This window comes from Taudactylus pleione, unplaced genomic scaffold (assembly GCF_031769625.1).
Source record: "Taudactylus pleione unplaced genomic scaffold, aTauple2 ptg000008l, whole genome shotgun sequence".
NCBI lineage: Eukaryota > Metazoa > Chordata > Amphibia > Anura > Myobatrachidae > Taudactylus > Taudactylus pleione.
Genome location: NW_028284411.1, coordinates 2,838,135 through 2,864,265, shown reverse-complemented (window position 1 = coordinate 2,864,265; position 26,131 = coordinate 2,838,135). Strand labels below are relative to the sequence as shown.

Genomic DNA, 26,131 nt, shown 5'->3' with positions numbered 1-26,131 from the left:
GCCACGCCCCCGGGTCTCGCGGGAGCAGGAGGAAGAAGTCTCGCGTGAGGAGGCCGCCGCCGCTGCCGGGACCGCGCGGGGAGAGAGAGGCTGCTGTGAGTGCGGGGACGGTGAGTGCGGCGGGAGCGGGGCGGTCCCCGGGCACCTCCCGGCACCGGTCACGGGGGAGGGGGGGGGGAGTAGGACGGTGCAGGTGGAGCCTTGAGGGGAGGTGAGAGGCCGGAGCGCGACATGAGGCCTGGTTTCCGGAGTAGGCCGTAATCGCGTCCCGAGCACCGGTGAGGGCGATTGGTTTCCCGGTCCTTGCTTCCCCAAAGGTTTCCCCTGCTTATCAGGCGTCATTCCCAATATCCACAGGGTGCCCCTCTGTATAACCCTATATCCCCCCCATATAATGTGCCCCTCTGTATAACTGTATTCCCCTCAGTGTAACCCTCGCCATGCAGAGAGAGTGTCTCTGTATACCCCTGTCTCCCCCAGCACTGTGTCCCTGTAAATAGTCCTATAAGCCCAGGCCATGCAGAGAGAGTGTCTCTGTATACCCCTGTCTCCCCCAGCATTGTGTCCCTGTAAATAGTCCTATAAGCCCAGGCCATGCAGAGAGAGTGTCTCTGTATACCCCTGTCTCCCCCAGCATTGTGTCCCTGTAAATAGTCCTTTAAGCCCACGCCATGCAGAGAGAGTGTCTCTGTATACCCCTGTCTCCCCCAGCATTGTGTCCCTGTAAATAGTCCTATAAGCCCAGGCCATGCAGAGAGAGTGTCTCTGTATACCCCTGTCTCCCCCAGCATTGTGTCCCTGTAAATAGTCCTATAAGCCCAGGCCATGCAGAGAGAGTCTCTCTGTATACCCCTGTCTCCCCCAGCATTGTGTCCCTGTAAATAGTCCTATAAGCCCAGGCCATGCAGAGAGAGTGTCTCTGTATACCCCTGTCTCCCCCAGCATTGTGTCCCTGTAAATAGTCCTATAAGCCCAGGCCATGCAGAGTGAGTGTCTCTGTATACCCCTGTCTCCCCCAGCATTGTGTCCCTGTAAATAGTCCTTTAAGCCCACGCCATGCAGAGAGAGTGTCTCTGTATACCCCTGTCTCCCCCAGCATTGTGTCCCTGTAAATAGTCCTATAAGCCCAGGCCATGCAGAGAGAGTGTCTCTGTATACCCCTGTCTCCCCCAGCATTGTGTCCCTGTAAATAGTCCTATAAGCCCAGGCCATGCAGAGAGAGTGTCTCTGTATACCCCTGTCTCCCCCAGCATTGTGTCCCTGTAAATAGTCCTATAAGCCCAGGCCATGCAGAGTGAGTGTCTCTGTATACCCCTGTCTCCCCCAGCATTGTGTCCCTGTAAATAGTCCTTTAAGCCCACGCCATGCAGAGAGAGTGTCTCTGTATACCCCTGTCTCCCCCAGCATTGTGTCCCTGTAAATAGTCCTATAAGCCCAGGCCATGCAGAGAGAGTGTCTCTGTATACCCCTGTCTCCCCCAGCATTGTGTCCCTGTAAATAGTCCTATAAGCCCAGGCCATGCAGAGAGTGTCTCTGTATACCCCTGTCTCCCCCAGCATTGTGTCCCTGTAAATAGTCCTATAAGCCCAGGCCATGCAGAGTGAGTGTCTCTGTATACCCCTGTCTCCCCCAGCATTGTGTCCCTGTAAATAGTCCTATAAGCCCACGCCATGCAGAGTGAGTGTGTCTGTATACCCCTGTCTCCCCCAGCATTGTGTCCCTGTAAATAGTCCTATAAGCCCACGCCATGCAGAGTGAGTGTGTCTGTATACCCCTGTCTCCCCCAGCATTGTGTCCCTGTAAATAGTCCTATAAGCCCACGCCATGCAGAGTGAGTGTCTGTATACCCCTGTCTCCCCCAGCATTGTGTCCCTGTAAATAGTCCTATAAGCCCACGCCATGCAGAGTGAGTGTGTCTGTATACCCCTGTCTCCCCCAGCATTGTGTCCCTGTAAATAGTCCTATAAGCCCACGCCATGGAGAGTGAGTGTCTCTGTATACCCCTGTCTCCCCCAGCATTGTGTCCCTGTAAATAGTCCTATAAGCCCAGGCCATGCAGAGAGAGTGTCTCTGTATACCCCTGTCTACCCCAGCATTGTGTCCCTGTAAATAGTCCTATAAGCCCAGGCCATGCAGAGAGTCTCTCTGTATACCCCTGTCTCCCCCAGCATTGTGTCCCTGTAAATAGTCCTATAAGCCCACGCCATGGAGAGTGAGTGTCTCTGTATACCCCTGTCTCCCCCAGCATTGTGTCCCTGTAAATAGTCCTATAAGCCCAGGCCATGCAGAGAGAGTGTCTCTGTATACCCCTGTCTACCCCAGCATTGTGTCCCTGTAAATAGTCCTATAAGCCCAGGCCATGCAGAGAGTCTCTCTGTATACCCCTGTCTCCCCCAGCATTGTGTCCCTGTAAATAGTCCTATAAGCCCACGCCATGCAGAGAGAGTCTCTCTGTATACCCCTGTCTCCCCCAGCATTGTCTCCCTGTAAATAGTCCTATAAGCCCACGCCATGCAGAGAGAGTGTCTCTGTATACCCCTGTCTCCCCCAGCATTGTGTCCCTGTAAATAGTCCTATAAGCCCAGGCCATGCAGAGTGAGTGTCTCTGTATACCCCTGTCTCCCCCAGCATTGTCTCCCTGTAAATAGTCCTATAAGCCCACGCCATGCAGAGAGAGTGTCTCTGTATACCCCTGTCTCCCCCAGCATTGTGTCCCTGTAAATAGTCCTATAAGCCCACGCCATGCAGAGTGAGTGTGTCTGTATACCCCTGTCTCCCCCAGCATTGTGTCCCTGTAAATAGTCCTATAAGCCCACGCCATGCAGAGTGAGTGTCTCTGTATACCCCTGTCTCCCCCAGCATTGTGTCCCTGTAAATAGTCCTATAAGCCCACGCCATGCAGAGAGAGTGTCTCTGTATACCCCTGTCTCCCCCAGCATTGTCTCCCTGTAAATAGTCCTATAAGCCCAGGCCATGCAGAGAGAGTGTCTCTGTATACCCCTGTCTCCCCCAGCATTGTGTCCCTGTAAATAGTCCTATAAGCCCACGCCATGCAGAGAGAGTGTCTCTGTATACCCCTGTCTCCCCCAGCATTGTGTCCCTGTAAATAGTCCTATAAGCCCAGGCCATGCAGAGAGAGTGTCTCTGTATACCCCTGTCTCCCCCAGCATTGTCTCCCTGTAAATAGTCCTATAAGCCCAGGCCATGCAGAGAGAGTGTCTCTGTATACCCCTGTCTCCCCCAGCATTGTCTCCCTGTAAATAGTCCTATAAGCCCAGGCCATGCAGAGAGAGTGTCTCTGTATACCCCTGTCTCCCCCAGCATTGTCTCCCTGTAAATAGTCCTATAAGCCCAGGCCATGCAGAGAGAGTGTCTCTGTATACCCCTGTCTCCCCCAGCATTGTGTCCCTGTAAATAGTCCTATAAGCCCAGGCCATGCAGAGAGAGTGTCTCTGTATACCCCTGTCTCCCCCAGCATTGTGTCCCTGTAAATAGTCCTATAAGCCCAGGCCATGCAGAGAGAGTGTCTCTGTATACCCCTGTCTCCCCCAGCATTGTGTCCCTGTAAATAGTCCTATAAGCCCAGGCCATGCAGAGAGAGTGTCTCTGTATACCCCTGTCTCCCCCAGCATTGTGTCCCTGTAAATAGTCCTATAAACCCAGGCCATGCAGAGAGAGTGTCTCTGTATACCCCTGTCTCCCCCAGCATTGTGTCCCTGTAAATAGTCCTATAAGCCCAGGCCATGCAGAAGAGTGTCTCTGTATACCCCTGTCTCCCCCAGCATTGTGTCCCTGTAAATAGTCCTATAAGCCCAGGCCATGCAGAGAGAGTGTCTCTGTATACCCCTGTCTCCCCCAGCATTGTGTCCCTGTAAATAGTCCTATAAGCCCAGGCCATGCAGAGAGAGTGTCTCTGTATACCCCTGTCTCCCCCAGCATTGTCTCCCTGTAAATAGTCCTATAAGCCCACGCCATGCAGAGAGAGTGTCTCTGTATACCCCTGTCTCCCCCAGCATTGTGTCTCTGTAAATAGTCCTATAAGCCCAGGCCATGCAGAGTGAGTGTCTCTGTATACCCCTGTCTCCCCCAGCATTGTGTCTCTGTAAATAGTCCTATAAGCCCAGGCCATGCAGAGAGAGTGTCTCTGTATACCCCTGTCTCCCCCAGCATTGTGTCCCTGTAAATAGTCCTATAAGCCCAGGCCATGCAGAGAGAGTGTCTCTGTATACCCCTGTCTCCCCCAGCATTGTCTCCCTGTAAATAGTCCTATAAGCCCACGCCATGCAGAGAGAGTGTCTCTGTATACCCCTGTCTCCCCCAGCATTGTGTCTCTGTAAATAGTCCTATAAGCCCAGGCCATGCAGAGTGAGTGTCTCTGTATACCCCTGTCTCCCCCAGCATTGTCTTCCTGTAAATAGTCCTATAAGCCCACGCCATGCAGAGAGAGTGTCTCTGTATACCCCTGTCTCCCCCAGCACTGTCTTCCTGTAAATAGTCCTATAAGCCCAGGCCATGCAGAGAGAGTGTCTCTGTATACCCCTGTCTCCCCCAGCATTGTGTCCCTGTAAATAGTCCTATAAGCCCAGGCCATGCAGAGTGAGTGTCTCTGTATACCCCTGTCTCCCCCAGCACTGTCTTCCTGTAAATAGTCCTATAAGCCCACGCCATGCAGAGAGAGTGTCTCTGTATACCCCTGTCTCCCCCAGCATTGTGTCCCTGTAAATAGTCCTATAAGCCCAGGCCATGCAGAGTGAGTGTCTCTGTATACCCCTGTCTCCCCCAGCATTGTCTCCCTGTAAATAGTCCTATAAGCCCACGCCATGCAGAGAGAGTGTCTCTGTATACCCCTGTCTCCCCCAGCATTGTGTCTCTGTAAATAGTCCTATAAGCCCAGGCCATGCAGAGTGAGTGTCTCTGTATACCCCTGTCTCCCCCAGCATTGTCTTCCTGTAAATAGTCCTATAAGCCCACGCCATGCAGAGAGAGTGTCTCTGTATACCCCTGTCTCCCCCAGCACTGTCTTCCTGTAAATAGTCCTATAAGCCCAGGCCATGCAGAGAGAGTGTCTCTGTATACCCCTGTCTCCCCCAGCATTGTGTCCCTGTAAATAGTCCTATAAGCCCAGGCCATGCAGAGTGAGTGTCTCTGTATACCCCTGTCTCCCCCAGCACTGTCTTCCTGTAAATAGTCCTATAAGCCCACGCCATGCAGAGAGAGTGTCTCTGTATACCCCTGTCTCCCCCAGCACTGTCTTCCTGTAAATAGTCCTATAAGCCCACGCCATGCAGAGAGAGTGTCTCTGTATACCCCTGTCTCCCCCAGCATTGTCTCCCTGTAAATAGTCCTATAAGCCCAGGCCATGCAGAGTGAGTGTCTCTGTATACCCCTGTCTCCCCCAGCACTGTCTTCCTGTAAATAGTCCTATAAGCCCACGCCATGCAGAGAGAGTGTCTCTGTATACCCCTGTCTCCCCCAGCATTGTGTCCCTGTAAATAGTCCTATAAGCCCAGGCCATGCAGAGTGAGTGTCTCTGTATACCCCTGTCTCCCCCAGCATTGTGTCCCTGTAAATAGTCCTATAAGCCCAGGCCATGCAGAGAGAGTGTCTCTGTATACCCCTGTCTCCCCCAGCACTGTGTCCCTGTAAATAGTCCTATAAGCCCACGCCATGCAGAGAGAGTGTCTCTGTATACCCCTGTCTCCCCCAGCACTGTGTCCCTGTAAATAGTCCTATAAGCCCACGCCATGCAGAGAGAGTGTCTCTGTATACCCCTGTCTCCCCCAGCATTGTGTCCCTGTAAATAGTCCTATAAGCCCAGGCCATGCAGAGAGAGTGTCTCTGTATACCCCTGTCTCCCCCAGCATTGTGTCCCTGTAAATAGTCCTTTAAGCCCACGCCATGCAGAGAGAGTGTCTCTGTATACCCCTGTCTCCCCCAGCATTGTGTCCCTGTAAATAGTCCTATAAGCCCAGGCCATGCAGAGAGAGTGTCTCTGTATACCCCTGTCTCCCCCAGCATTGTGTCCCTGTAAATAGTCCTATAAGCCCAGGCCATGCAGAGAGAGTCTCTCTGTATACCCCTGTCTCCCCCAGCATTGTGTCCCTGTAAATAGTCCTATAAGCCCAGGCCATGCAGAGAGAGTGTCTCTGTATACCCCTGTCTCCCCCAGCATTGTGTCCCTGTAAATAGTCCTATAAGCCCAGGCCATGCAGAGTGAGTGTCTCTGTATACCCCTGTCTCCCCCAGCATTGTGTCCCTGTAAATAGTCCTTTAAGCCCACGCCATGCAGAGAGAGTGTCTCTGTATACCCCTGTCTCCCCCAGCATTGTGTCCCTGTAAATAGTCCTATAAGCCCAGGCCATGCAGAGAGAGTGTCTCTGTATACCCCTGTCTCCCCCAGCATTGTGTCCCTGTAAATAGTCCTATAAGCCCAGGCCATGCAGAGAGAGTGTCTCTGTATACCCCTGTCTCCCCCAGCATTGTGTCCCTGTAAATAGTCCTATAAGCCCAGGCCATGCAGAGTGAGTGTCTCTGTATACCCCTGTCTCCCCCAGCATTGTGTCCCTGTAAATAGTCCTTTAAGCCCACGCCATGCAGAGAGAGTGTCTCTGTATACCCCTGTCTCCCCCAGCATTGTGTCCCTGTAAATAGTCCTATAAGCCCAGGCCATGCAGAGAGAGTGTCTCTGTATACCCCTGTCTCCCCCAGCATTGTGTCCCTGTAAATAGTCCTATAAGCCCAGGCCATGCAGAGAGTGTCTCTGTATACCCCTGTCTCCCCCAGCATTGTGTCCCTGTAAATAGTCCTATAAGCCCAGGCCATGCAGAGTGAGTGTCTCTGTATACCCCTGTCTCCCCCAGCATTGTGTCCCTGTAAATAGTCCTATAAGCCCACGCCATGCAGAGTGAGTGTGTCTGTATACCCCTGTCTCCCCCAGCATTGTGTCCCTGTAAATAGTCCTATAAGCCCACGCCATGCAGAGTGAGTGTGTCTGTATACCCCTGTCTCCCCCAGCATTGTGTCCCTGTAAATAGTCCTATAAGCCCACGCCATGCAGAGTGAGTGTCTGTATACCCCTGTCTCCCCCAGCATTGTGTCCCTGTAAATAGTCCTATAAGCCCACGCCATGCAGAGTGAGTGTGTCTGTATACCCCTGTCTCCCCCAGCATTGTGTCCCTGTAAATAGTCCTATAAGCCCACGCCATGGAGAGTGAGTGTCTCTGTATACCCCTGTCTCCCCCAGCATTGTGTCCCTGTAAATAGTCCTATAAGCCCAGGCCATGCAGAGAGAGTGTCTCTGTATACCCCTGTCTACCCCAGCATTGTGTCCCTGTAAATAGTCCTATAAGCCCAGGCCATGCAGAGAGTCTCTCTGTATACCCCTGTCTCCCCCAGCATTGTGTCCCTGTAAATAGTCCTATAAGCCCACGCCATGGAGAGTGAGTGTCTCTGTATACCCCTGTCTCCCCCAGCATTGTGTCCCTGTAAATAGTCCTATAAGCCCAGGCCATGCAGAGAGAGTGTCTCTGTATACCCCTGTCTACCCCAGCATTGTGTCCCTGTAAATAGTCCTATAAGCCCAGGCCATGCAGAGAGTCTCTCTGTATACCCCTGTCTCCCCCAGCATTGTGTCCCTGTAAATAGTCCTATAAGCCCACGCCATGCAGAGAGAGTCTCTCTGTATACCCCTGTCTCCCCCAGCATTGTCTCCCTGTAAATAGTCCTATAAGCCCACGCCATGCAGAGAGAGTGTCTCTGTATACCCCTGTCTCCCCCAGCATTGTGTCCCTGTAAATAGTCCTATAAGCCCAGGCCATGCAGAGTGAGTGTCTCTGTATACCCCTGTCTCCCCCAGCATTGTCTCCCTGTAAATAGTCCTATAAGCCCACGCCATGCAGAGAGAGTGTCTCTGTATACCCCTGTCTCCCCCAGCATTGTGTCCCTGTAAATAGTCCTATAAGCCCACGCCATGCAGAGTGAGTGTGTCTGTATACCCCTGTCTCCCCCAGCATTGTGTCCCTGTAAATAGTCCTATAAGCCCACGCCATGCAGAGTGAGTGTCTCTGTATACCCCTGTCTCCCCCAGCATTGTGTCCCTGTAAATAGTCCTATAAGCCCACGCCATGCAGAGAGAGTGTCTCTGTATACCCCTGTCTCCCCCAGCATTGTCTCCCTGTAAATAGTCCTATAAGCCCAGGCCATGCAGAGAGAGTGTCTCTGTATACCCCTGTCTCCCCCAGCATTGTGTCCCTGTAAATAGTCCTATAAGCCCACGCCATGCAGAGAGAGTGTCTCTGTATACCCCTGTCTCCCCCAGCATTGTGTCCCTGTAAATAGTCCTATAAGCCCAGGCCATGCAGAGAGAGTGTCTCTGTATACCCCTGTCTCCCCCAGCATTGTCTCCCTGTAAATAGTCCTATAAGCCCAGGCCATGCAGAGAGAGTGTCTCTGTATACCCCTGTCTCCCCCAGCATTGTCTCCCTGTAAATAGTCCTATAAGCCCAGGCCATGCAGAGAGAGTGTCTCTGTATACCCCTGTCTCCCCCAGCATTGTCTCCCTGTAAATAGTCCTATAAGCCCAGGCCATGCAGAGAGAGTGTCTCTGTATACCCCTGTCTCCCCCAGCATTGTGTCCCTGTAAATAGTCCTATAAGCCCAGGCCATGCAGAGAGAGTGTCTCTGTATACCCCTGTCTCCCCCAGCATTGTGTCCCTGTAAATAGTCCTATAAGCCCAGGCCATGCAGAGAGAGTGTCTCTGTATACCCCTGTCTCCCCCAGCATTGTGTCCCTGTAAATAGTCCTATAAGCCCAGGCCATGCAGAGAGAGTGTCTCTGTATACCCCTGTCTCCCCCAGCATTGTGTCCCTGTAAATAGTCCTATAAACCCAGGCCATGCAGAGAGAGTGTCTCTGTATACCCCTGTCTCCCCCAGCATTGTGTCCCTGTAAATAGTCCTATAAGCCCAGGCCATGCAGAAGAGTGTCTCTGTATACCCCTGTCTCCCCCAGCATTGTGTCCCTGTAAATAGTCCTATAAGCCCAGGCCATGCAGAGAGAGTGTCTCTGTATACCCCTGTCTCCCCCAGCATTGTGTCCCTGTAAATAGTCCTATAAGCCCAGGCCATGCAGAGAGAGTGTCTCTGTATACCCCTGTCTCCCCCAGCATTGTCTCCCTGTAAATAGTCCTATAAGCCCACGCCATGCAGAGAGAGTGTCTCTGTATACCCCTGTCTCCCCCAGCATTGTGTCTCTGTAAATAGTCCTATAAGCCCAGGCCATGCAGAGTGAGTGTCTCTGTATACCCCTGTCTCCCCCAGCATTGTGTCTCTGTAAATAGTCCTATAAGCCCAGGCCATGCAGAGAGAGTGTCTCTGTATACCCCTGTCTCCCCCAGCATTGTGTCCCTGTAAATAGTCCTATAAGCCCAGGCCATGCAGAGAGAGTGTCTCTGTATACCCCTGTCTCCCCCAGCATTGTCTCCCTGTAAATAGTCCTATAAGCCCACGCCATGCAGAGAGAGTGTCTCTGTATACCCCTGTCTCCCCCAGCATTGTGTCTCTGTAAATAGTCCTATAAGCCCAGGCCATGCAGAGTGAGTGTCTCTGTATACCCCTGTCTCCCCCAGCATTGTCTTCCTGTAAATAGTCCTATAAGCCCACGCCATGCAGAGAGAGTGTCTCTGTATACCCCTGTCTCCCCCAGCACTGTCTTCCTGTAAATAGTCCTATAAGCCCAGGCCATGCAGAGAGAGTGTCTCTGTATACCCCTGTCTCCCCCAGCATTGTGTCCCTGTAAATAGTCCTATAAGCCCAGGCCATGCAGAGTGAGTGTCTCTGTATACCCCTGTCTCCCCCAGCACTGTCTTCCTGTAAATAGTCCTATAAGCCCACGCCATGCAGAGAGAGTGTCTCTGTATACCCCTGTCTCCCCCAGCATTGTGTCCCTGTAAATAGTCCTATAAGCCCAGGCCATGCAGAGTGAGTGTCTCTGTATACCCCTGTCTCCCCCAGCATTGTCTCCCTGTAAATAGTCCTATAAGCCCACGCCATGCAGAGAGAGTGTCTCTGTATACCCCTGTCTCCCCCAGCATTGTGTCTCTGTAAATAGTCCTATAAGCCCAGGCCATGCAGAGTGAGTGTCTCTGTATACCCCTGTCTCCCCCAGCATTGTCTTCCTGTAAATAGTCCTATAAGCCCACGCCATGCAGAGAGAGTGTCTCTGTATACCCCTGTCTCCCCCAGCACTGTCTTCCTGTAAATAGTCCTATAAGCCCAGGCCATGCAGAGAGAGTGTCTCTGTATACCCCTGTCTCCCCCAGCATTGTGTCCCTGTAAATAGTCCTATAAGCCCAGGCCATGCAGAGTGAGTGTCTCTGTATACCCCTGTCTCCCCCAGCACTGTCTTCCTGTAAATAGTCCTATAAGCCCACGCCATGCAGAGAGAGTGTCTCTGTATACCCCTGTCTCCCCCAGCACTGTCTTCCTGTAAATAGTCCTATAAGCCCACGCCATGCAGAGAGAGTGTCTCTGTATACCCCTGTCTCCCCCAGCATTGTCTCCCTGTAAATAGTCCTATAAGCCCAGGCCATGCAGAGTGAGTGTCTCTGTATACCCCTGTCTCCCCCAGCACTGTCTTCCTGTAAATAGTCCTATAAGCCCACGCCATGCAGAGAGAGTGTCTCTGTATACCCCTGTCTCCCCCAGCATTGTGTCCCTGTAAATAGTCCTATAAGCCCAGGCCATGCAGAGTGAGTGTCTCTGTATACCCCTGTCTCCCCCAGCATTGTGTCCCTGTAAATAGTCCTATAAGCCCAGGCCATGCAGAGAGAGTGTCTCTGTATACCCCTGTCTCCCCCAGCACTGTGTCCCTGTAAATAGTCCTATAAGCCCACGCCATGCAGAGAGAGTGTCTCTGTATACCCCTGTCTCCCCCAGCACTGTGTCCCTGTAAATAGTCCTATAAGCCCACGCCATGCAGAGAGAGTGTCTCTGTATACCCCTGTCTCCCCCAGCATTGTGTCCCTGTAAATAGTCCTATAAGCCCAGGCCATGCAGAGAGAGTGTCTCTGTATACCCCTGTCTCCCCCAGCACTGTGTCCCTGTAAATAGTCCTATAAGCCCACGCCATGCAGAGAGAGTGTCTCTGTATACCCCTGTCTCCCCCAGCATTGTGTCCCTGTAAATAGTCCTATAAGCCCAGGCCATGCAGAGAGAGTGTCTCTGTATACCCCTGTCTCCCCCAGCACTGTGTCCCTGTAAATAGTCCTATAAGCCCACGCCATGCAGAGTGAGTGTCTCTGTATACACCTGTCTCCCCCAGCATTGTGTCCCTGTAAATAGTCCTATAAGCCCAGGCCATGCAGAGAGAGTGTCTCTGTATACCCCTGTCTCCCCCAGCATTGTGTCCCTGTAAATAGTCCTATAAGCCCAGGCCATGCAGAGAGAGTGTCTCTGTATACCCCTGTCTCCCCCAGCATTGTCTCCCTGTAAATAGTCCTATAAGCCCAGGCCATGCAGAGTGAGTGTCTCTGTATACCCCTGTCTCCCCCAGCATTGTCTCCCTGTAAATAGTCCTATAAGCCCACGCCATGCAGAGAGAGTGTCTCTGTATACCCCTGTCTCCCCCAGCATTGTGTCCCTGTAAATAGTCCTATAAGCCCAGGCCATGCAGAGAGAGTGTCTCTGTATACCCCTGTCTCCCCCAGCATTGTGTCCCTGTAAATAGTCCTATAAGCCCAGGCCATGCAGAGAGAGTGTCTCTGTATACCCCTGTCTCCCCCAGCATTGTGTCCCTGTAAATAGTCCTATAAACCCAGGCCATGCAGAGAGAGTGTCTCTGTATACCCCTGTCTCCCCCAGCATTGTGTCCCTGTAAATAGTCCTATAAGCCCAGGCCATGCAGAGAGAGTGTCTCTGTATACCCCTGTCTCCCCCAGCATTGTGTCCCTGTAAATAGTCCTATAAGCCCAGGCCATGCAGAGAGAGTGTCTCTGTATACCCCTGTCTCCCCCAGCATTGTGTCCCTGTAAATAGTCCTATAAGCCCAGGCCATGCAGAGAGAGTGTCTCTGTATACCCCTGTCTCCCCCAGCATTGTGTCCCTGTAAATAGTCCTATAAGCCCAGGCCATGCAGAGAGAGTGTCTCTGTATACCCCTGTCTCCCCCAGCATTGTGTCCCTGTAAATAGTCCTATAAGCCCAGGCCATGCAGAGTGAGTGTCTCTGTATACCCCTGTCTCCCCCAGCATTGTGTCCCTGTAAATAGTCCTATAAGCCCACGCCATGCAGAGAGAGTGTCTCTGTATACCCCTGTCTCCCCAGCATTGTGTCCCTGTAAATAGTCCTATAAGCCCAGGCCATGCAGAGAGTGTCTCTGTATACCCCTGTCTCCCCCAGCACTGTCTCCCTGTAAATAGTCCTATAAGCCCACGCCATGCAGAGAGAGAGTCTCTGTATACCCCTGTCTCCCCCAGCACTGTGTCCCTGTAAATAGTCCTATAAGCCCACGCCATGCAGAGTGAGTGTCTCTGTATACCCCTGTCTCCCCCAGCATTGTGTCCCTGTAAATAGTCCTATAAGCCCACGCCATGCAGAGTGAGTGTCTCTGTATACCCCTGTCTCCCCCAGCATTGTGTCCCTGTAAATAGTCCTATAAGCCCACGCCATGCAGAGAGAGTGTCTCTGTATACCCCTGTCTCCCCCAGCATTGTGTCCCTGTAAATAGTCCTATAAGCCCAGGCCATGCAGAGAGAGTGTCTCTGTATACCCCTGTCTCCCCCAGCATTGTGTCCCTGTAAATAGTCCTATAAGCCCAGGCCATGCAGAGAGAGTGTCTCTGTATACCCCTGTCTCCCCCAGCATTGTCTCCCTGTAAATAGTCCTATAAGCCCAGGCCATGCAGAGAGAGTGTCTCTGTATACCCCTGTCTCCCCCAGCATTGTCTCCCTGTAAATAGTCCTATAAGCCCAGGCCATGCAGAGAGAGTGTCTCTGTATACCCCTGTCTCCCCCAGCACTGTCTCCCTGTAAATAGTCCTATAAGCCCAGGCCATGCAGAGAGAGTGTCTCTGTATACCCCTGTCTCCCCCAGCACTGTGTCCCTGTAAATAGTCCTATAAGCCCAGGCCATGCAGAGAGAGTGTCTCTGTATACCCCTGTCTCCCCCAGCATTGTCTCCCTGTAAATAGTCCTATAAGCCCAGGCCATGCAGAGAGAGTGTCTCTGTATACCCCTGTCTCCCCCAGCATTGTCTCCCTGTAAATAGTCCTATAAGCCCACGCCATGCAGAGAGAGTGTCTCTGTATACCCCTGTCTCCCCCAGCACTGTGTCCCTGTAAATAGTCCTATAAGCCCACGCCATGCAGAGAGAGTGTCTCTGTATACCCCTGTCTCCCCCAGCACTGTGTCCCTGTAAATAGTCCTATAAGCCCAGGCCATGCAGGGAGAGTGTCTCTGTATACCCCTGTCTCCCCCAGCATTGTGTCCCTGTAAATAGTCCTATAAGCCCACGCCATGCAGAGAGAGTGTCTCTGTATACCCCTGTCTCCCCCAGCATTGTGTCCCTGTAAATAGTCCTATAAGCCCACGCCATGCAGAGAGAGTGTCTCTGTATACCCCTGTCTCCCCCAGCATTGTGTCCCTGTAAATAGTCCTATAAGCCCACGCCATGCAGAGAGAGAGTCTCTGTATACCCCTGTCTCCCCCAGCATTGTGTCCCTGTAAATAGTCCTATAAGCCCAGGCCATGCAGAGTGAGTGTCTCTGTATACCCCTGTCTCCCCCAGCATTGTCTCCCTGTAAATAGTCCTATAAGCCCACGCCATGCAGAGAGAGTGTCTCTGTATACCCCTGTCTCCCCCAGCATTGTGTCCCTGTAAATAGTCCTATAAGCCCACGCCATGCAGAGAGAGTGTCTCTGTATACCCCTGTCTCCCCCAGCACTGTCTCCCTGTAAATAGTCCTATAAGCCCACGCCATGCAGAGAGAGTGTCTCTGTATACCCCTGTCTCCCCCAGCACTGTCTCCCTGTAAATAGTCCTATAAGCCCACGCCATGCAGAGAGAGTGTCTCTGTATACCCCTGTCTCCCCCAGCACTGTGTCCCTGTAAATAGTCCTATAAGCCCAGGCCATGCAGAGAGTGTCTCTGTATACCCCTGTCTCCCCCAGCATTGTGTCCCTGTAAATAGTCCTATAAGCCCAGGCCATGCAGAGAGTGTCTCTGTATACCCCTGTCTCCCCCAGCATTGTCTCCCTGTAAATAGTCCTATAAGCCCAGGCCATGCAGAGAGAGTGTCTCTGTATACCCCTGTCTCCCCCAGCATTGTGTCCCTGTAAATAGTCCTATAAGCCCACGCCATGCAGAGTGAGTGTCTCTGTATACCCCTGTCTCCCCCAGCATTGTGTCCCTGTAAATAGTCCTATAAGCCCAGGCCATGCAGAGAGAGTGTCTCTGTATACCCCTGTCTCCCCCAGCATTGTGTCCCTGTAAATAGTCCTATAAGCCCAGGCTATGCAGAGAGAGTGTCTCTGTATACCCCTGTCTCCCCCAGCATTGTGTCCCTGTAAATAGTCCTATAAGCCCACGCCATGCAGAGAGAGTGTCTCTGTATACCCCTGTCTCCCCCAGCATTGTGTCCCTGTAAATAGTCCTATAAGCCCACGCCATGCAGAGTGAGTGTCTCTGTATACCCCTGTCTCCCCCAGCATTGTGTCCCTGTAAATAGTCCTATAAGCCCACGCCATGCAGAGTGAGTGTCTCTGTATACCCCTGTCTCCCCCAGCATTGTCTCCCTGTAAATAGTCCTATAAGCCCAGGCCATGCAGAGAGAGTGTCTCTGTATACCCCTGTCTCCCCCCAGCATTGTCTCCCTGTAAATAGTCCTATAAGCCCAGGCCATGCAGAGTGAGTGTCTCTGTATACCCCTGTCTCCCCTGCATTGTCTCCCTGTAAATAGTCCTATAAGCCCACGCCATGCAGAGAGAGTGTCTCTGTATACCCCTGTCTCCCCCAGCATTGTGTCCCTGTAAATAGTCCTATAAGCCCAGGCCATGCAGAGAGAGTGTCTCTGTATACCCCTGTCTCCCCCAGCATTGTGTCCCTGTAAATAGTCCTATAAGCCCAGGCCATGCAGAGAGAGTGTCTCTGTATACCCCTGTCTCCCCCAGCATTGTGTCCCTGTAAATAGTCCTATAAACCCAGGCCATGCAGAGAGAGTGTCTCTGTATACCCCTGTCTCCCCCAGCATTGTGTCCCTGTAAATAGTCCTATAAGCCCAGGCCATGCAGAGAGAGTGTCTCTGTATACCCCTGTCTCCCCCAGCACTGTGTCCCTGTAAATAGTCCTATAAGCCCACGCCATGCAGAGAGAGTGTCTCTGTATACCCCTGTCTCCCCCAGCATTGTGTCCCTGTAAATAGTCCTATAAGCCCAGGCCATGCAGAGTGAGTGTCTCTGTATACCCCTGTCTCCCCCAGCACTGTCTCCCTGTAAATAGTCCTATAAGCCCACGCCATGCAGAGAGAGTGTCTCTGTATACCCCTGTCTCCCCCAGCATTGTGTCCCTGTAAATAGTCCTATAAGCCCAGGCCATGCAGAGAGTGTCTCTGTATACCCCTGTCTCCCCCAGCATTGTGTCCCTGTAAATAGTCCTATAAGCCCAGGCCATGCAGAGAGTGTCTCTGTATACCCCTGTCTCCCCCAGCATTGTCTCCCTGTAAATAGTCCTATAAGCCCAGGCCATGCAGAGAGAGTGTCTCTGTATACCCCTGTCTCCCCCAGCATTGTCTCCCTGTAAATAGTCCTATAAGCCCAGGCCATGCAGAGAGAGTGTCTCTGTATACCCCTGTCTCCCCCAGCATTGTGTCCCTGTAAATAGTCCTATAAGCCCAGGCCATGCAGAGAGAGTGTCTCTGTATACCCCTGTCTCCCCCAGCATTGTGTCCCTGTAAATAGTCCTATAAGCCCAGGCCATGCAGAGAGAGTGTCTCTGTATACCCCTGTCTCCCCCAGCATTGTGTCCCTGTAAATAGTCCTATAAGCCCAGGCCATGCAGAGAGTGTCTCTGTATACCCCTGTCTCCCCCAGCATTGTCTCCCTGTAAATAGTCCTATAAGCCCAGGCCATGCAGAGAGAGTGTCTCTGTATACCCCTGTCTCCCCCAGCATTGTGTCCCTGTAAATAGTCCTATAAGCCCAGGCCATGCAGAGAGAGTGTCTCTGTATACCCCTGTCTCCCCCAGCATTGTGTCCCTGTAAATAGTCCTATAAGCCCAGGCCATGCAGAGTGAGTGTCTCTGTATACCCCTGTCTCCCCCAGCATTGTGTCCCTGTAAATAGTCCTATAAGCCCAGGCCATGCAGAGAGAGTGTCTCTGTATACCCCTGTCTCCCCCAGCATTGTGTCCCTGTAAATAGTCCTATAAGCCCAGGCCATGCAGAGAGAGTGTCTCTGTATACCCCTGTCTCCCCCAGCATTGTGTCCCTGTAAATAGTCCTATAAGCCCAGGCCATGCAGAGAGAGTGTCTCTGTATACCCCTGTCTCCCCCAGCACTGTCTTCCTGTAAATAGTCCTATAAGCCCACGCCATGCAGAGAGAGTGTCTCTGTATACCCCTGTCTCCCCCAGCATTGTGTCCCTGTAAATAGTCCTATAAGCCCACGCCATGCAGAGAGAGAGTCTCTGTATACCCCTGTCTCCCCCAGCATTGTGTCCCTGTAAATAGTCCTATAAGCCCAGGCCATGCAGAGTGAGTGTCTCTGTTTACCCCTGTCTCCCCCAGCATTGTCTCCCTGTAAATAGTCCTATAAGCCCACGCCATGCAGAGAGAGTGTCTCTGTATACCCCTGTCTCCCCCAGCATTGTGTCCCTGTAAATAGTCCTATAAGCCCACGCCATGCAGAGAGAGTGTCTCTGTATACCCCTGTCTCCCCCAGCACTGTCTCCCTGTAAATAGTCCTATAAGCCCACGCCATGCAGAGAGAGTGTCTCTGTATACCCCTGTCTCCCCCAGCACTGTGTCCCTGTAAATAGTCCTATAAGCCCACGCCATGCAGAGAGAGTGTCTCTGTATACCCCTGTCTCCCCCAGCACTGTGTCCCTGTAAATAGTCCTATAAGCCCACGCCATGCAGAGAGAGTGTCTCTGTATACCCCTGTCTCCCCCAGCACTGTGTCCCTGTAAATAGTCCTATAAGCCCACGCCATGCAGAGAGAGTGTCTCTGTATACCCCTGTCTCCCCCAGCATTGTGTCCCTGTAAATAGTCCTATAAGCCCACGCCATGCAGAGAGAGTGTCTCTCTATACCCCTGTCTCCCCCAGCATTGTCTCCCTGTAAATAGTCCTATAAGCCCACGCCATGCAGAGCGAGTGTCTCAGCCTCCTGTATCATTAGTGCTTGGCATACTCCTCATTATATGTTTTGTCTCATACAGATTTCTGTTCCGCCTCCTGTGAGGTTTTGCAGTATTACTAGTCAGAGGAGATGGATAATCACGGTTATAATGAGACCTAAACACACCTACACATAGTGAAAATAAATGAGGAGGCAAGACCTTTCCTATGGTGGGGGGTTCACCTTGTCCAAGTCACTTGCAAAATCCCCATATTTCCAGAATCAGTATTGAAGAAATAGTGCCTCCATGAGAGCGTCAGTCCAGCTCCTGCACCATCTATCCCGGCTCTTGGCAGTGATAATGACAGTAGGGCTTACTATCCCTTATGTAGGTTTGCCTGGAGACCTGTGTAAAGCTGTCACTAAACCTCGCTCCTTTCACTGCTGCTTGTTTGTGCAGATGGCTGAAGAGCTAGCAAAGCAGCTGGCTGGCTACAAAGCCCAACTCCAACAGGTGGAGTCAGCCCTCACCGCCAATGGGGAGAACGAGGACTTGCTGAAGCTGAAAAAAGATTTGCAGGTGAGTGTCGCTGGGCACGTGCTCCGGGGCACAGTACATACCATGCCAAGGTGTCTCCAGTTCTGGTTGAGGGTGGATGTCTCTCAATGTTTCTGCTTAATGGCTCAATTTTAGTGTTTGTATTGGGGTTTGAAGGGGGCAATTCATTTCTTAGCGATGTGCCACCAAACACAGCTCAGTCCTTTAGACTGTAAGCTCTCACGAGCAGGGACCTCATGTGCTTTTCCTTACCTCACTTATACCCTCATGTCCTCACTGTCTACAGCAGCACCAGATCTTCGGCTTCTGCCATCCCTATACTGATTTGGGTAGTTAGATAGATATAGATAATAGGCGATGATTGGGTTGCATTGAATTACCCCTTATATGTGCAGGGTAGACACCGGGTGTTTCTTGAAAATATATCCCACTGTGCTTATAATGTTAGCTCTTACTGGCAGGGCCCTCCGTCCTCTTGCTCATCCCTCTACACTAGCCTTGTTTCCACTGTCAGCAGCTTTGATCCTGTCCCAGGTTACTGACTGCTATTGTTTTTGTCTGTCAGCGGCAGGAACGGTCAGGTGATCTGACCTTTCATACACGGCCCAGGCTATCAGCGCTGCTATCGTGTAGATAGCGCCGCTAATGACAGAGGCGCTATGCATTTACCACGCAACCCTTGATCATACATCGGGGAGAAGCGGTATCAGCGCTGCTTACATTTCCCCCTTTGTGTCAACATATAATTAATCATAGGGTCATATCCAATTAGCCCCGAACACTGTTCAGGCGCTAATTGATTCCCGCAATCGGTGAAAACCAGTGATTTTTTTTTTTTTTTGCCGATAATCCCCGATTTTCGCTGATATTTTTTTCTCCCTATCCTTTTAATTCGGGCGAAATAATAGGCTAGTTCGCCCGTTAACACATAGGAGCCGCGATAAGCTCGCGGCCCTATGTGTTCTCGCCTTTTTTGGGCCGAAAAAACGGTACTTATCGTGGATTATTTATCGGGACACCTCAAGTCTCGAAAAAAAACCCTGATAAGTGCCGTCGTCAGGCCGACTTCGAGACTAATTGGATAGCCCCGGGTGAGCTAATTAGCTGCGGTAATTTACCGTGGCTAATTGGATATGGCCATAATATCCTATATTTAACCATTTGCTATGTATAGACTCTGAAATAGACTGCATTACAAATTACCTCTCTCACCATCTTTAGCCCTTTGAGTCCCCTCTCTATGGCCGGCTCACTTTTCCCAACTAGGTCGGTATAGAAAAAACAGCATAAATCTCTTCATGCTAGTTTGTATGAAGGCGTAGCCATTGGCAATGCTATGCAGTGGATGGGGCAGGCTGATCACATTACAGCTGGCCTTTGAAGGTGATGGAAGTGTCTCTAGTGGTGAGTCTATATAGCCATTAGGTAGCGTGTGGGGAGGCGCGGTGTAACGTCAGGGTAGCTCTGCACTGTCTGACCGTAAGTCTTATCTAAAATATTTACTAGTGACCCATGTCCTTCATTTTCAGGAAGTCATCGAATTAACTAAAGACCTTCTGTCGTCACAACCTTCCGAAGCTCCCGACAGTTCCGATGACGTCTCCTTTGCTGCTGGCAGCCATTCCTGGAAAGTGGGGGAGAGGTGTATGTCTGTTTGGAATGACGATGGACAGTAAGTGGAAAGCAGCAACCTCTTTACATTTCCTATGACACGGTTCTGTCAGACGGTAAGAGGGGAGGGGGTGAGTTGCCGCTAATTCTGCGCTATGAGATGCGGTCACAGCCAGCTGTAGGAGGGGAATGGGTATGAAATACCACCGGCCGCATGGCCGGCGGTTCGATTCCTGTCAGCGGCAGCCCGACAGGAGCAGAGTGCAACGCAGCGGAAGCCCGACAGCGCTGGAAATCCCGATCGTGGATAGGTAAGTATCACCTAACCTAACCCCCCTGACCCTAACCCTCCTTAGGGATGCCTAACCCTAACTTCCCCCCCAAGTGCCTAACTCTAATCCCCCCTCTAAGTGCCTAACCCTAACCACCCCCTTCCCCGCTGCCTAAACCTAAGTCCTCCGGGGGGGTGCCTAACCCTAAGTCCCCCCCAGTATGGAATGTACTGGGGAAACGGATGTAGATGTTCTATAAAAATTGGTCTGGTCATTGAGACGTGATGGGGTTATGATATTATTAATATTATTGTTTATTTGTCGGTACACAGCGCATAAACAAGTGAACAAGAAGCCAGTGACTTACAGTACAATACAGTGCAGGACAGGGACATGGTTTATATACGTTGCTGCAGTAGCCATCATAACATTCAAATAAGCAACAAGGCGTAAACAACCGAGTGTTAGGTGCCCGAGTGAGGAGTAAATAGGAGTATAAGTAAGGAGAAGCACAAAAGGGTAGCTTACATTCTAATGGGGAGGGGCAGACAGACAGACGGGTGACACAGGTGGGGTAGACAGGGAGGAAGGAGCATTGTAGCAGTGGCTTTTATCACCATGAATGATGACTGAGCACCCGCTTTGGGGCCCTTGCACTGGTTTTGTAGCAGACTGATTGCACTGTATGCTGAGTCCCGTATTGTTCCAAACCTTTACTCACATGCTTACAGTCACAATCTCTTTACAGGTGGTATGAGGCCGAGATCGAAGAGATAGACGAGGAGAACGGGACAGCGGCCATCACCTTCTTGGGTTATGGAAACGCAGAAGTCATATCGCTGCTGAACCTGAAGCCGTTAGAGGAGGGACGGAAAGCCAAGGAGGACAGCAGCAGCCTTCCCATGTCTAAGTGAGTATCTCTCCCAACCCACAAACCCCGAAGATGTTCGTTCTGTCTGTCACTAAATCTGGGGGAGTCGGTCTTTGATAAAAATAAGTTTTTCATTGGGTGCTGCCTTCTGCGCAAATCTTTCCTGCATGTGTGGCTGCTGACTTGGTTCCTTGTTCTCATTACCGTCTCCTTTGGGGTATTTGGGATCATTAAAGAGAGTTTGTGGCTTCTGACGTATTTAGATGTATTTTTGGGGTGCGCAAGAGCCCGTGAAAGGTGGTCTTACTCCCCGGGCGGCAGTGCGGCGAATCGGGAAAATAATCGGATGCTTTGTTTCAGGAAAGAAATGATTGCTCAGCAGAGGGAGTACAAGAAGAAGAAGGCGTTGAAAAAAGCGCAGAGAATAAAGGAATTGGAGCAGGAGCGCGAAGACCAGAAATCAAAATGGCAGCAATTTAATAACAAGGCTTATTCTAAAAACAAGAAGGGACAGGTACACTCTCTCCTCTTCATCCTGTGCCCATCATAGAGGGGGCTCCCATGTCACCATCTTGCTGTTTTGTTTCTTTCAATGTGGCCCCCAATCTTAGCGTCCCTGCCTAATACAGAAAGCAGTTCGTTTGACAATCTTAAGTCCGTCTACAGTCGTCATGTCAACAGTATTTTGTAGACTCCACAATGCCGACACTGGTAATGATATTTAAAGCATTGTAACTGTCGGCATTAGTCTGGAGATGAGTGGTTAGGTCTTGGGCCAGTTTCAGATCTCAGAATGAGGGAACAACCTCAGCACAGATGTCTGTAAATGATGTAGTTTTGTCTCGTTCTGAGATCCGAAATTAGCGGGAAGACCCGAACCAAAACCAAACCGCTCAACTCTACTTTAACGATGATTCCAGAGCTGTCTTATCCCTGAGTTATTGCAGGGTCAGTTACATGTTTACTCTGTAACTCCGTATCCCCCACAGTGTTCTCCCCAGAAATTTTTTCCAGCCGGGTGGCATCCAAAAGTACCCGGGCCTTCGCAATTATGCGCGCGCCGGGAAAAGGGGTATCTCCCTTACCAATCCAGCCCGACAGTTCTCAGGCTTCTCTCCCACTGGCTCTGTCAAAAGTGCCCATTATACAGTGCCCCCTGTAGTTTTCCCCTTTATGCATTGCCCCCTGTAGTTTAACTTTGCCCTTATGCATTGCCCCCAGACTGGTCCCTTATGTAGTGCCCCCAGACTGGCCCCTTATGCAGTGCCCCCAGGTTTAATAGTGTCCCTTATGCGGTGCCCCCAGACTGGTCCTGGCCCCAGCCCAGCACTTACCTTTACTGGCTGAACACACCCGCTGCCTCGCGCTGACTGGATCTAATTAGATCCAGCAGGCACGCGGGGCAGGCTCCTCATGTCGCGGGTGACATCTTCCGCACAGTGCATCACTGGGAACGCTGGCCTCTAAAGCGATCGGAGGCTTCTTTAGCCTCCGGTCACTTCAGAGGCCAGTGGGGGTCAGCGGGTAAAAGTGCTGGGCGGCAGGCTGTTTCTGCCGGGCGATGCTCCCGTAGAAAACAGCCTGGGGAGAACACTTCCCCATATACATGGAAAATCTGAGTTGTCATGTATAAAAGGTACTTTTCCTTGTGAACATCCCCGTTACTTTTTTATCTTTTATATATAAAATCAATTGTCCTGAGTGACTGACTCATCAACGCCCAGCCCAAACCCCTGGACCTAGAAACATGAAAATTGGGGAGTATACGCCTTCCATGACATAGGTAACCACTAAGAAGGGTTTTTTCAAAGTTAGACTCGTAAGGGGGTGCAGAGGGCTTAAATGTTCCCCCCCCCCCCCCCCAGTGCAATGTCCTGCCTGACTGTCTCATGGTGGCTGCAGTACTGTTTAATATTCAAACACCAACTGAAACCCCAAGTCTTGCCAACCATCACTGGCAGTTGGTGTGTCTCCCCTATTTGAACAGTGAGGGATGAGGATGTGTTACTACAGAGGTGAGGGAGGGGATTGTGTTAGTACAAGTGTGAGCGAAGGACTGTGTTACTACATAGGTGAGAGGAAAATGTGTTAAAACAGCAGTGAGAGGGGAATGTGTTACTATAGAGCTGATGGAGGGGAATTTGTTACTATGTAAGTGATGGAGGGGAAGGTGTTACTATAGAGGTGAGGGAGGTGAATGTGTTACTACACAGGTGGGGTCGGAGAATGGCAAATGTTACTATGGGGCGAGGGAGGGAAATGTTACTACTACAAAGTGGAGGGGAAGAATGGGTTACTGCAGGAGTACTATGTTACTATGGAAGTGAGGGAGGGGAATGTGTAACTACATGTGTGAGGGAGGGATTGTATTTCTACACAGGTGAGGGAGAGGAATGTCAAATGTGTTACAACACGGACGAGGGAGGGGTGAGGTGTTACTACAGAGGTGGGCAAGGATAATGTGTTACTACAGTGGTGAGGGAGTGAAATGTGTTAGTACACAGGTGATGGATGGTAATGTTTTACTATAGCAGTGATGTATTGCTATAGAGGTGAAGGATTAATGTGTTACTGAAATGGTGAGATGGAAACAGTAAATATCTAAGATCTATCTGGGTGAAACAGAGTACATCAGCTAGTATATATCATACATGCGATAAGCAGCACCCAGTAAATGCAGTGTGTGTTGTAGTCTGCGGGTTGGGTCGGAATGGTTTCAGTTTCTGAGCAGTTCTCTGCCTTATGGCCTGTTTGGCATTAAGTGTCTGCAGGGATGTAAGTGCTTTGTAGAAGGTAATGTAGACAGGGTAATTAAAATGCTGATTATTAGACTGTTAGCAACATGTTACTGTCCCTTTATAATGTATAATTCGCTACATGCCAAGAGTAGCCATGTTTGCGACGTGAAACCATGTATGGTGATTACATTCTAACACCGTATCAACTTATCCAGCTGCTGCAGTGTATGTAATAAGTTATTATATTGTAATGACTAGCCCTGGGGACGCCCATGACACCGGACTGTTGTTCTAGGGGTTTCTTTATGTTGAATTGTCAGGGAGTGCATTTTTTTGTTATTCTGAGTCTTCTGATATTTATGTAGTACAGTGATTTTCAACTGGAGGCACACTATGCAAGATTGTAAAGTCTGTCAAGGCGCACTATGCGGCGATGAGGCGTGCGCAACCTAGAAGAAAACATACATAATGGCTCCCACATAAAAAGACACATATACATTGGCCCGCACAGGAATAACACACATACATTGGCCTCCACAGGAATAAAACACACTACATTGGCCTCCACAGGAATAACACGCATACATTGGCCTCCACAGGAATAAAACTCATACATTGGCCTCCACAGGAATAAAACTTATATACATTGACCTCCACAGGAATAAAACACATACATTGGGCCCCACAGGAATAAAACACACTACATTGGCCTCCACAGGAATAAAACACACTACATTGGCCTCCATAGGAATGAAATGCATACATTGGCCTCCACAGGAATAAAACACACTACATTGGCCTCCACAGGAATAAAACTCATATACATTGGCCTTCACAGGAATAAAACTCATATACATTGGCCTCCACAGGAATAAAACACACTACATTGGCCTCCACAGGAATAAAACACACATACATTGGCCTCCATAGGAATGAAACGCATACATTGGCCTCCACAGGAATAAAACACACTACATTGGCCTCCACAGGAATAAAACACACTACATTGGCCTCCACAGGAATAAAACACACTACATTGGCCTCCATAGGAATGAAACGCATACAATGGCCCCCACAGGAATAAAACGCGCATACGTTGGCCCCCACAGGAATAAAACACGCATACATTGGCCCCCACAGGAATAAAACACGCATACATTGGCCCCCACAGGAATAAAACACGCATACATTGGCCTCCACAGGAATAAAACACGCATACATTGGCCCCCACAGGAATAAAACTCATATACATTGGCCCCCACAGGAATAAAACTCATATACATTGGCCCCCACAGGAATAAAACACATATACATTGGCCCCCACAGGAATAAAACACATATACATTGGCCCCCACAGGAATAAAACTCATATACATTGGCCCCCACAGGAATAAAACTCATATACATTGGCCCCCACAGGAATAAAACTCGCATACATTGGCCCCCACAGGAATAAAACTCGCATACATTGGCCCCCACAGGAATAAAACACGCATACATTGGCCCCCAAAGATACAAAAAAGCATTGGCTGGCCGCCAAAAGGGAAAAAAAACCACGTTGCTCCCACATAAAAAATAAATGTAAATTTTTCTGGCCCTACCTGTTCCTCATCGGCTTGGGTGTTGGGTGCACACAGTGCAGAGCTGTCAGCAGCATCCAGGTGGGCAGGAGGGAGGGCTGACTGGTAGGGCGTGTGTGACCTGTAATGTCACGCCGCTGCGTCTACACAGGTCATGGCCTGGGCGTGCCTGAGCCTCCCAGAAGAGCTCAGCGGCAGTGCTGCCTGGCCCGCAGTACACTTATCTGACACCGCGGCACACATGACAACCGTCCCGGTAGCGCACAACATGATGCCACCGCATTCACAAGACGCTTTTTGTTGTAAGTTTTTTGCTTGAGTCCACCTATAGTGCTCCTAGATCCCTGTCACATGATCTCTGTGCGCAGTGACACGCTTCAAGCCTTCAGAGAACGAAGAACTTACCGTAGCGCTACGACGCTCCTGTGAAGAAAGTTGGAGGGGAGGGGGTTGTGTTACTCAAAAGCCTTACATGCTGCTTCCGAGCTAATTGCTGCCATGTCCAATAGGAAGAACGCCCCCTTTAATTCTCCCCACAGAGCCATTGTAGGGGAGCTCTGCACTAAATACAAGTTCATTTCTGTATTCATCTTATATTCTGATGGTTTTTCTTTTTGTTTTTATATTTAGGTGAAGAGAAGCATTTTCGCTTCCCCCGAAAGCGTCACCGGAAAGGTCGGAGTGGGCACCTGCGGCATTGCTGACAAACCGATGACACAGTACCAAGACACTTCCAAATACAACGTGCGGCACCTGATGCCGCAGTAACGCGCGCCAGACCCCCAGCCCGACACTGACCTTTTTATTGTTCTATTTTTCTAAAACTAAATTATTTGTTGTCCTATGAGGAATAAACTGGGCTCAGCGATCATTTATTTGGTTTGGAAGCGCAAGGATTTTGGAAACTAGAAGTCAGGTTTTGCGTTACTTCCACCCCCACGCAGAGCCCTCTATATAGTTTGAGGCTGTATAAGGGAGCGTTTAACGCGTATACATCATATGCATGTAGTGGAGCCCTCCATACTGATCAGAAAGCATCCTATTCATGGTTTAGGACATAGTAACACATCTGAGGCGCATGGAACCTCAAACCTCATGCATTTAATATTCCTAGCGAAGAGGTATCCGTTTAGTGGACGGAACCAATATTCGTCCGGTGTCCGCATTGTCTCAGT

General features: G+C 50.6%; 1 protein-coding gene across 3 annotated transcripts; it reads left to right on the top strand.

Moving 5' to 3' along the window:
- SMNDC1 (survival motor neuron domain containing 1) lies at positions 1-25,831 on the top strand. 3 transcript variants are annotated; one of them, XM_088464762.1, is made up of 6 exons: positions 1-110; positions 17,786-17,905; positions 19,414-19,556; positions 20,516-20,677; positions 20,999-21,152; positions 25,587-25,831. In XM_088464762.1, exons 2-6 carry the CDS (start codon positions 17,786-17,788, stop codon positions 25,722-25,724), a joined length of 717 nt encoding a protein of 238 aa, XP_088320888.1. In that variant the 5' UTR covers positions 1-110; the 3' UTR covers positions 25,725-25,831. The 3 variants fall into 3 exon arrangements, with proteins under 3 accessions (XP_088320888.1, XP_088320897.1, XP_088320905.1); XM_088464771.1 differs by having other exon boundaries at positions 2-95; XM_088464779.1 differs by lacking the exon at positions 1-110 and adding an exon at positions 192-278.
- Positions 25,832-26,131: the final 300 nt, after the last annotated feature.